This window comes from Equus caballus, chromosome 20 (genome assembly GCF_041296265.1).
Source record: "Equus caballus isolate H_3958 breed thoroughbred chromosome 20, TB-T2T, whole genome shotgun sequence".
In the NCBI taxonomy this organism is placed as follows: Eukaryota; Metazoa; Chordata; class Mammalia; order Perissodactyla; family Equidae; genus Equus; species Equus caballus.
In genome coordinates, this window is record NC_091703.1 from 25,328,479 (window position 1) to 25,340,541 (window position 12,063).

The 12,063-nt window shown below is 36.9% G+C and overlaps 1 protein-coding gene across 2 annotated transcripts in view; it reads right to left on the reverse strand.

Moving 5' to 3' along the window:
- SLC17A3 (solute carrier family 17 member 3) overlaps nt 1-12,063 on the reverse strand; it is a 34,678-nt gene continuing 22,615 nt past the window's right edge. For both annotated transcript variants that reach the window (XM_014734229.3, XM_001496361.5), the window contains exons 7-13: nt 5,734-5,852; nt 5,449-5,610; nt 5,035-5,164; nt 4,794-4,941; nt 4,397-4,487; nt 3,336-3,472; nt 1-3,252 (exon numbers count right to left, since the gene is read on the reverse strand). In XM_014734229.3, the coding sequence (XP_014589715.2) occupies nt 3,338-3,472; nt 4,397-4,487; nt 4,794-4,941; nt 5,035-5,164; nt 5,449-5,610; nt 5,734-5,852 (785 nt within the window). In that variant the 3' untranslated portion in view covers nt 1-3,252; nt 3,336-3,337. The remainder of the gene's footprint in view (nt 3,253-3,335; nt 3,473-4,396; nt 4,488-4,793; nt 4,942-5,034; nt 5,165-5,448; nt 5,611-5,733; nt 5,853-12,063) is intronic.

Here is a 12,063-nt window from a genome sequence, read left to right on the forward strand (position 1 = left end):
TTTTTTTATTTTTGGCTATTGAGTTGTATGAGCTCTTTACATATTTTGGATATTAGCCCCCTATCAGATATATTATTTGCAAATATTTTCTCCCATTCCATAGGTTGCCTTTTCATTTTGTTGATGGTTTCCTGGACTCCATTTCTTAAAGAGAAAATTTACATTTCTGATTTTATATTTTCTTTCTAAACTCCTGCATCAGAGTCCTTTTTGTGTCCTTCAAGACCTTGCTCCATCTCTTTGCCCTATCATTCTACAACTTCACTCCCACTCCACTATTTCTTCCCCAAAGCCTCCCATGGGCCAGTCCCTTTCCCCCTTAGGTCACTCGTCCTTTTCCTGTATCCTCCTCTGGCTATCTTCCCATCTCCTCTCTTCCCAACTGAACTTTGTGAAAATATTTGTCTTGCTTTCTCTATTTTCTAACTCCCATTCACTCACCAGCAAACTGCAAACTGACCTGCAAACACACATCTCTGATAAATGTGCCTTGAAAAAGCTACCAGTAAACTAATCAGAAGATGACTGGGTTCCTTTCCTGACCTCATCTAACTGAACTCCACTATACTTGTTATTGCTGACATGTCATCTTTCTTAAAGGCCATCCATGTTTATGAGTTTCCATGATAGCAGTATCCTCCTATTGTTCCTCATATGTGCAAGCTTGCCTTTTTCATCTCTGTTATGAGGGGGGATTTCTTATTCTGCTCACTCCTTTAGTGTTGACATTCTGTCTTTGGTTTGGTGCTTTTCCAATCACAGACTCTCTGAGCATGAAACATTCCAGGATTTAGTGCTGAACATCTGCTCTTTTCTCCTATATCTTTGTCTCCAGCCCAGTCCCTTTCTACAAGTTTCAGATTTATGGTCTGGCTGTTTGTTGGGCTTGCTGTTTTATGTTGAATTGTGTCTCCCCAAAAGATGCTGAAGTCCTAACTCCCTGTACCTGTTAATGTCACCTCATTTGGAAATAGGGCCTTTGTAGATGATCAAGTTAAGATGAAGTCATTAAGGTGTGCCTTTATCCAATATGACCAGTGTCCTTATAAAAAGGGGACATTTTGATACAGAGACAAACATGTACAGAGGGAAGATGATATGAAGACACAGGGAGAAAGCCATCTACAAGTCAAGGAATGCCTGAGGCTACCAGAAGTGAGGCATGGGACAGAGTCTCCCTCACAGCCCTCAGAAGGAACCAACTCTGTTGAGATTTTGATTTCAGACTTCTAGAGCTGTGAGACAAAAAAATCACTGTTGTTTAAGCCACTAGTTAGTGGTACTCTGTTATGGCAGCCCCAGGAAATTAATAGATATGCCCACTCGATAATCCCACTATTACCACTAACACAACACGTCCCAAAGTCAACTCATTATCTTCTTTCTGAAAGGGCCTCCTCTTCCTGCATTCTCTGGCTTAATTGTTCAGACCATTCTGTATCCAGTCTCTCAGGTTAAAGACCCAAGACTCCTTAACTGCTCTCTTCTCCTGTATCCAGCTAACCAAATGCCATGATCTTTCAATTCTACCTCCTAAACATTTTTCCTGTCTCTCTTCTTCTCTCCATCTTAGCTCTGCCTACCCTAGTTAAGTCCTCACCAATGCTGTGTGGACCATTGCACAGGTGGTCATTTAACTAGTCTTGCTGATTCTGCAATTGGGGCTGAGTGTTCTATCTAGAGACAAAATCTGCTCATGTCACTATTGCTTGTAAGATACCCCTCAAGCTCCCTAACATGGCAGACAAGACCTCCATGCTGTGGTAATGCCCATTTCCCTAAACTCATCTTCTGTACTTTCATAACTGACCATGCAGGCAGGTGATTCCCTTCAGAACCCATTCTGTTTCTTGTTTTCATGCTTTTGCACAAGTTGTGCGCCAGTGTGGGAAATCTTACCATACTACTTCCTATCTAACATTTAGCTCAGGAATTACTTGCTGAAGGAGATCTCCCCTGTGCTTTCCAGTTCGGGATTGGAACCCTTCATCTGGTCTCCCATGATGGCCTGCATGTCCCCCTGCTATTGTAACTAAGACATGCACTGTCATCTATTATTATGTCTGTCCTCCATATTAGAATGGGGCATAGTGACTGTGTCTAATTTAATTTACTATCCCAAGGGCCTAGACTCTAGACTATAGCAAGATCTCAGCAATTATTGAATTTATTTAGATTTGACTTTCAATATCCTTGCCCTAATTTTTCACTCATAACTAATGTCCATTACATCACCTCTATACAAAATGACCTGATGGCTGTAGTCTCTGTCTGCATGGTAGAGATCACCACAAGAAGCAACCTAGAACATGGTCCTGGCCCCTCTGAACATGCTCTGACCCACTGATACCTGTGAATTGTCATTTTACAAAAATACTGATACATTTGATGTTTGAAGCTTTATATATGATTTGACCATGGAATTAGTTGCATCTCAGAAGGAAAACATGGCAGACTTACACTGAGTAATTTGAGCACAGTGTTAAAAGAGACATTTTACACAGGGTTGGGAAGGTGGTAAGGAAATCCTAAGATACTGTGGATTTCCCAGAGCTAGCAAAATAAAGGCAAAAAAAAGGACTTGAAGAGACAGGGGAAGAGAGAAGTTACCAGAACATGTGGAGTAGCTACCTGCCAGGAGCCGTGAACGGTAGTGGAAGGATCAGCCACCTCCAGACCCTATAAGGAGGAAACTTAAAGATAGATACTCCCTGTCCTCACTCTCCGACCTCCATTGAAATCCAGCAGAAGCCACTGGACAAAGGAGGGTGGGATGCAAGCCATGCGGGTCAGCCTCCTTGGCCTGCACAGGATGAAGTAGAGTGTAGCGCACAAAGGGAGGAACACATTAACAATATCCAGCCCAACAAATATAAATTAATAATCATTTTCACAAACAGGAAAAATCATTGCCCTAGTGAGGTTACCACCCTAGATTGAGAATTTCAAAACATTATTTCCTGTTTCGAGATCCAGAAACTGTGAATGGAGCCTATTGGCTCCTGCATGGCAGCTCCTCCGAATCCATTGTTAATTCTATGAAGATGACAACTTTGTTGTTGGCTATCATTTTATTTGAATTTTCATTCAGCTTATATTTTCCTCAATAATAAATCTGAGTAAAATAAAGAACTGATCTTGGATTTGAAAAGAGCCACAGCGAACACAATTCTTTCTGTTGGTATTTTCATCACTGAAGCCTTCTCATTTATGAATAAGGTGCCTAAAGACTTTTCATCTGAGGTGGAATTACTAAGAAAGAAAAATGACATAGAATTAAAAATTTAAGTAGTATTTCTGTGGCTATAACCATAGATGAAATAATTATCCTTTACCTTCATAAACGAGTGAGTTTCCTCTCTTTAGCCCAGTCTTGGACATCTCCTTCTCCAAATATGAGGTAGATGAGCAGTCCTAAGAGGTTAATGGCAAACATCAAGAGGAAGACATTCCTCCACCCAAATTCAGAGTCCTGGGGACACAAAACCTCAAGTGAATATTATCCCTTTCATCCTGTTTTCTATGAAATTCATATTAATAGTTTAGAAGACAATGCTCTCTAGTGAGTGTCCATGAAGAAATTCATTTCCTGAAAGTGGATGGATAGTTGCATGGAAAGAATTTCAAAATACATTCAGAATATTCTTGATAAAAGGGATTTAGGGACCTTTACGATTAACCTACAGAACTGCATTTGTCACAATTTATCAAAGTGCCATACACTTTTTCTTTCGTGAGAATCATAACAGCATAAAATATACTAAGAATGTTTTCAAAGTTCGTCTTGTATTGTGATGGCATAGTGAAAAGATTGTGGGCTTTGGAGCGAGACAGGTCTAAGTTGGAAGAATTCTGATTCTATATCTTCTTAGCGGAAAGATTTGTTTTATCAGATTTTTAGTTTAATCATCGGGAAATGAGGATAATAATATTCCACTTTCACAATTGGTGTAAGAATCAATAATTAAGTGAAATTACTGCATATAAAATACCTATAATAACACCTGCATGTATCAGACACTTAAACATATTTACTTTCATTATCTCTGCTTTTGCATGGTTAGGCAAATGAAAATTTCAAAGTGTTGCAGAAGACATGGCCAGTTGCATTCATGCACAGAATCATCATCTCACGAAATCTCTGTGGCTGTGTGGTTTCAGTTTCAAAGACTGAATATTACTAGCGGATCACTAGTTAGTTCTTTGGCTTTAGAATGAGTAAAGATGGAGGTCCAGAAAGAAATTGTTCTATATTTTTCTTTGCCAGACTGACCTTATGACTAAGTTACTTACAATTTAATTTTGTTTTTCAAAATGTGAACACATTCTTTACGCTATTACCTTTCTGAGTGGATTTGGAAGGGCATTTTAAGAGTCCTTGACAGGAAAACTCTACCTGACTGAGGAGAAATCCACTAACAGTGGGTGCCAGGACAGCTGCTATTTGTGCAAATCCCCTTGCGGCTCCCGTGAGAAAACTGGAGTATCTGTGGGTGACAGGAATGTTCCAGGCTAGATCTAGAGATGCTTGACAGTATTCTTCAGACTTTCTCTGTGTATGAATCCCTCATATAATTATACCCAAAACTACTTGTGCTATGTGTGTTCCACGAAAGGCTCAAAGACACATCAATATTACCCCTCCCCCACATACCTGAAAAAAACAGCCACAGGTCTATCTGTTGTCCTTGCCCATGATTTATTATTTCCCAAAGTTTAGGGCTCCCTGAAAGCTAAGCAGGCTAAATTTTTCTCAAAAAAGGTGAAAATAAGAGTGGAGACTGGAGTCTTACCTTGGAGCAATATCTAAGGCATTGATATAGACCCCTGTCTGACATAATGAGCTTAGTCCACAAGCCAGCGTCAGGAGGGTCATTGTTGTGATATAGCTGGAGGTGAGGTAAGGCAGAGCCACCAGGAATGCTGAGGGAGGGAGAATTCCTAGGGAATGAAGAGCACACAAATTAAACAATGAGACATCTTTGGCCATTGTGTATGCTTTATGAGTTACTGACCCTTAGGCCCTGTTCTTACCAAGAACTGTAGCAATTTTCCTGACTGTAACAATCCTAAAATTCTTGGTCAGAAGGAAATCTGCCAGGTGGCCTCCCAGGACACCAATGACCCAGGCAACAATAAAGGGAAGGGCAGACAGGAACCCATTCTGAGGGGAAAAATTTGAGTAAACCATCATAACAAAGGCAGCGAGCCCACATGTTTTATTGATGAATCACTGATAATCATACTGACAATCCTGTAATCACACTTTCTTAAGAAAATCAGTAGCCTCTTCAATCACATCCTCAGAAAAGCTACGGGCATGAGTATTAAATATTAGATTATTTCTTGGTAATAAAAGATAAAGCTTTCTAAATGGAATGATTTGTGAAGGCAGAGTAATTGTGAGTCATGCTAATAGGAGTAAGGGTTGAGGGGACATATACTCACATCTCTGATGTTAACATGGAACACACTGCTGATGTAAGTTGGTGTGTATACAATAAATATGTTAATTAACCACAGATGGCTGAAACTGCAAAAACAAATGGACCAAAAGGGAAGCGATCGGACCACAGCTTTGATGGGAAGAGACTGCTTAGAAGAGCTGACCTGAAAATAAATTTACTGATCAGAATAGTAAGATCTGAGACATGGTCACACATTCTTAGTCACCCTGAGAAATCCAGATGCTGATACAACACAGCTGGAGAAGGTTGGAGTCCTTACGTGTACCTGTTGGGCCAAGGAGGATATGATGTATTCTTTTTCTGTGACATTTATCCATGGGTGTGAGACAGGGTCATCATAAACCAGAACAAACCAGAGAAGGCAGCAGACACAGCCAATGCCTCCTGCAAGCAGAGGGTAAAATTGGTAACTGAGCTGATTTCTGCCTTCTATATCAATTTTTTTTACATTGGGACATTTTCTGGTACAGGTCTTGGGAAAAGCTCTTGCTCATAATAACCCCTTTCCATTTCTCAAAAAAATTCACATGAATATCACAGCTTTCTAGAACCCAGTCCTTTACATTTCTTGATTATTTGTGCATGTGGAAATCACAGACCCTAGGAATGGCACAAATTTGGTATCTCAACCTTTTTAATATTAGTAAAGGAAGAACTATTTCTCTTCTCACAACACTTCTGAAAACAAATGTGTGGGGTTTTTTCACACTAAGCAATTCTCCAATTCTCTGTGGACACCAACTTGGTATCCTACAGTTTAGCTTAACTCTGACACGGCCTGGCATAGTAAGGGCTCAGTCCCACAAGACTGCCCCCCACTTCAGACATCAATTCCAAGTAGCGGGTCCCCAGGTTACCTACACTTCTGTTGGGCTTGACTACCAAGTCAGAGGTTCCCACAACTCCATCTTAGGTTTGATAATTTGCTAGAACAGCTCACAAAACTCAGGAAAATTTACTTATGTTTATCAGTTTATTATAAAGGATATGATAAAGGAAACAGATGAACAGCCGGATGAATAGATACAAAGGGAGAGGTCCTGAAGGGTCCAGAAAACAGGAGCTTCTGACCTTGTGAAGTTGGAGTGTGCCACCCTCCCAGCACGTGGATGTCTTTGCCAACCTGAAAGCTCTCAGAACCCCATCGTTTAGGGATGTTTTGGAGGCTGCATCGTGTAAGCATAATTGATTATCAGCAAATTCTGCAGCCACCATCCCTCCTCAGAGAATGGAGGGTGGGGTCAAAAGTTCCAAGCTTCTAATCATGGCTTGGTCTTTCTGGTGACCAGCCTCCATCCTGAAACTATCCAGCAGGCCACAAAGAGTTACCTTATTAGAACAAAAGATGCTCCTATTACTTGGGGAATTCCAAGGGATTTAGGAACTCTGTGTAAGATGCTCCTGTCATCCCCATCACTTAGGAAATTACAAGGATTTTAGGAGCTCTGTGTCAGGAACTGGGAGCAGACACTATATATACTTCTTATTATGTCATAATTAACCATTCTAATAGGTGTGCAGAGGTGTATCATTGTCATTTTTATTTGCATTTTGCTAATGACTAAGGATATTGAGTTGACCACCTTTTCACGTGCTTATTTCCCCTCTCTCTATCTTTTTCGGTGAAGTGTCTTTGTCCATTTTTTAATTGTTTTTTTTTCTTATTATTGAGTTTTGAGAATTATTTATACTTTCTGGATAAAATTCCTTATTTTATATATATAGACATATGTTTTGTAAGTATTTCTCCCTATCTTGGCTTGTCTCTTTATTATTCTCACAATGCCTTTTGAAGAGGAGAAGTTTTTGACTTTGATGAAATCCAATCTATCAATTTGTTATTTTATGGATCAAGCCTTTGGTGGCATATCTAAGAAATCTTTGCCTACCTAAAGAATAAAAAATTTCTCATTTATTTTCTTCTAGAAGGATAATGATTTCAGATTTTACAATTAGGCCCAGGATTCATTTTGAGTTAGATTTTGTATAGGGCACAAGACATGGATCAAAGTTCTTTTTTTTTTTTGCACATGGATATCCAATTTTTGAGCACCGTCTGTTGAAAAGACTATCCTTTCTTCACTGAATTGCCTTTGAATCTTTGTCAAAAATCAGTTTACCTTTTATATGTGAGTCTATTTATGTCTGCATTATGTTTCACTTGTCTATTTGTCTGTCTTTATACCAATACCACAATGTCTTGATGACTGTAATTTTGTCTTGACATCAGGCAGTATTAGTCCTCCAACTTTGTGATTCATTTGCAAAATTCTTTGGCTATTCTAGGATCTTTTATTCTCATGAGAATTTATTAATTTTTTTTTTTGAGGAAAATTAGCCCTGAGCTAACATCTGCTGCCAATCTTCCTCTTTTTGCTGAGGAAGATTGGCCCTGAGCTAACATTTGTGCCCATCTTCCTCTATTTTTTATGTGGGATGCCTGCCACAGTGTGGCTTGATAAGTGGTGTGTAGGTCAACACCCAGGATCTGAACTGCTGAACCCTGGGCTGCCGAAGTGGAACATGTGAACTTTGCTGCGCCACCAGGCTGGCCCTGAATTTTCAGTGCATAAATCTTTCACAGCTTTTGTCAGATTTATCTCTGTATTAAACATTTTTTTGATGCTATTGAAAATGATACTGTTTTCTTTAATTTGGGTTTCTGATTCTTTCAATTTTTATATATCTAAAATGTCCTTTATTTGCCTTTGGTTTGAAAATTTTTTCTCTGACTCTAGAATTCTATGTTGACAGTTTTGGTTTTTTTTCTTGCAGTACTTGAAAGATGTCATTCCATTGCCTTCTTGCTTGCATTGCTTTTGACCGGAAAGCTGCATCATCTTCTTTGTTAGTCTGTATATAACATGTTTTTTAGCTTAGCTGTTTTTAAGATTTTACCTGGTTTTGATTTTCACTGGTTTTGAACCATTTGATTATTGTGTAGCTTAGTGTAGTTTTCTTCATGTTTCTTGAGGTTCATTGAACTTCTTGAATCTGTGAGTTAACATTTGGAAATTATTTCTTCATTTCTTCTTCTGTTATTTCTTCAAATATTTTTTTCTGTTCCTCCATCTTGTTCCTCACCATTGGGCACCCCACACCTTACTGCTGTTCTCATTTCCTTATTATTATTATTTTTCTCTGTGTGGTTCATTCTGGATGGTTTCTATTGCTATTTTTAAGTTCATTAATCTTTCTTCTATTGTGTCTAATCTGTCATTAATTCTATCCATATACTATAGTTTTCAATTCCAGAAGTTTGATTTGGGTCTTTTAAAAAATATTTTCCATGTTTCTATTTAACTTTTGAATAAATAGACTTATAATACAGTTATAATAACTGTCTAATTTAATGCTCCTGTCTGCTAATTTTAACATTTATGTCAGCTTTGGGTTGGTTTTGATTGTTTTATTCTTCTCATTATTGTGGATTGTGTTTTCTTGCCTTTTTTCCATGGAGCCAGACATTGTGAAGTATACCTTGCTGGGTGTTGAATATTTTTGTGTTTCTGTAAATACTTTTGAGCTTTGTTCTGGGGTGCAGTTATGTGGACACAGTTTGATCCATTTAGGTCTTGCCATCATCATTTGTGAGAGGGATATACAATAGTGCTCCCTCTAGAGCTAGTTATTTCTTACTACTAGGAAAGGCTTTTATGAGTATTCTGCCCAATCACCCATGAATTATACATTTTTTCAGGCTGTCTTGTGGGAACAGGCACTACATCTGATTTTCTGTAAGTAGTGGACACTGTTCTTTAATCTTTTCCAAAGACTTTTCCCCCTGGGCTCAGATGACGTCTTCACGCACATCCTGATCAGTGCTTTGCTGAGTATCAAGGGGGACTCTTTAGTCTTTCTGGCTTCACAATCTGATTCATAAAGTGTTTTCTCTCCCTTTTTCAGGAAGAATTTGTGTAAAATTGGTATCATTTTTTACATGTTTGGTAAAATTTTCCACTGACATCATATGGGTCTGGGGTTTTCTTTGTTCAAAACCTTTAAACTACAAAATCAAATTCTTAATATATATGAAATATTCAGATAACCTCTTTCTTCTCGAGTGAAATTTGTTACTTTATATCTTTCAATGAATTTGTCCATTTTATCCAAATGATTAAATTTATGGGCATAGAGTGTTTCATAATATCCATTTATTATGATTTTTTTTAACATTTGTAGGGTCTGTATTGATGTCTGTTTTTTATTCTTGATATTGGTTATCTGTATCTTCTCTATCTTCTATTTATCTATAATATCTATCTACTTCACCTATCTATCTATGTTATTGATCTTTTCAAAGAACCAATTTTTAGTTTTACTGATTATTTTTCTGTTTGAATTAATTAATTTCTGCTTTTATTTTTATTTCTTTTCTTCTATTGATTTGGGTTTAGTTAGCTTTTCTTTTTTTCCTTCTTAAGGTGTAAGTGTAGATCCTTAATTTGAAACCTTTTGTCTTTTCTAATGTAAGTGTTCAATGTTAAAATTTTCTCTCTAAGCATTGCTTTAGCTGCATTCCACAATTTTGGTATATTGAGTTTCATTTTCATTCTATTCAATTTAAAAATTTCCCTTGTGGGGCTGGCCTAGTGGCGCAGTGGTTAAGTCCATGCGCTCTGCTTCAGTGGCCCAGGGTTTGCTGGTTTGGATCCTGGGCATTGACCTATGCACAGCCTATCAAGCTAGGCTGTGGGAGGGATCCCACATGTTAAGTAGAGGAAGATGGGCACTGATGTTAGCTCAGGGCCAATCTTCCTCAGCAAAAAGAGGAGGATTGGCAGTGGATGTTAGCTCAGGGCTAATCTTCCTCAAAAAATAATTTCCCTGTGTCTTTTTCTTTAACCCATTAGAAGTGTGTTATTTAATTTTCAAATATTTGGGGCATTTCTAGATATCCTTCTGTTATGGATTTTTAGTTTAATTCCATTATGCTCAAAGAACACATTTTGTATAATTTTCTATTCATTTAAATTTGTTAAAGTTTGTTTATGAGTCATAAGATTGACTATCTTGGTGCATGTGCAAAGTACACTTGAAAAGAATATTCTACTGTTACTAGATGAGGTATACTTCATCTGTCTTCCACAATCTCTAATTGTGGATTTATCTATTTTTCCTGGCACTTCTATTAGTTTTTTCTTCACATATTTTGAAGCCCTTTTGTTAGATGCATATACATTTCAAATTGTTATCTCTTCTTGGTGAATTAACACTTTTATCTTTATTTGTTGTCTACCCTTATCCCTGGTAATAGTCCTTGTTCTGAAGTCATCTTTGGCTGATATTAATATATCCACTCTGTTTTCTCTTGATTAGTGTTTTCTTGGTCCATCTTTGTCCACTGTTTTATTTGTGTCTATCCATGTCTTTAAATTTAAAGTGGGTTTCTTGAAAATAGGATACAGTTTTGTCCTTCTTTCTAAATCCAGTCTGAAATCTGTATCTTTGTAATTCATCTATTGAAGCCATTTATATTTAATATAATTCTTGATATGGTTGGATTTACATCTACAATTTTATCTGTTTTTTGTTTTGTTTTGCTTTCTCTATGTACTTTTTGTTTTTTTCTTTCAATTGTTTTTGCCTTCTATTAGTTTATTTAGAATTTTTAAATATTCCAATGTAGTTTTCCTTTTGAAATTTGGCTATGTCTCTCTATGGTTTTTTATTTGCTGCTTTAGGGAATACAATATACATATCTATCTATTCTTATTCTTAATTTAGTCATAGTATTAGAGTTAATACTGTAGTACTCTAAGCAAAATATAAAAGTCTTGCAAATATATAGGTTCCATTACCCTCTCCACTGGCCATTATGCTATAGTTGACATATAGTTTACATCTGCATACATTGAAAACACCTCCAGACAATGATGTAAGCTTTACTTTCAACAATCATACATATTGTAAATAACTTAAGAAAAATAGTATTTTTTTATACAATCATATATTTATAATTTATGTTACTCTTCACCAGGCTGGCCCCTTGACCCTCATTTCTGAAGGGTATTTTCAATAGGTATAGAATTCATGATAAACAGTTCATTTCTTTTAGCACTTTAAAGATGGTTTTCCACTGTCTTCTGGCCTCCAAATTTGCTAATAAGAAATCTGTGGCTTTTAAGTTGTTGTCTCCTTGTGTGTAATGTTTTATTTGTTTTCTAGCTTTTTTAAAGATTTTTTCTTTAACGTTTTTCAGCACTTTGATTATGATGTATCTAAGTATGATTTTCTTTAATTTGTTCTCTGTTAAGTGTTCACGGAGCTTCTTGAATTAGTAAATTTATGTCTTTTGCCAAATTTGGGTATTTTGAGGGTATTATTTTTTCATATATGTTTCAGCCCTGAACTCTTTCTTCTCTTCTTCTCTGATTCTAATAACATGTATATGATTCTTTTGACATTGTCCCATTAGCTCTTAAGGCTCTCTTAATTTTTTCCAAATGTTTTATTTTCTTCCTTCTATTATATACTTTTGCTCTGTCTTCAAGTTCACTGACTTTTTTTATTATCTCCATTTTCTCATTAAAGCTATATAGTGAATTTTTTGTTTCACATAATGTATTTTTCACTGGCAAAATTTCCACATTGT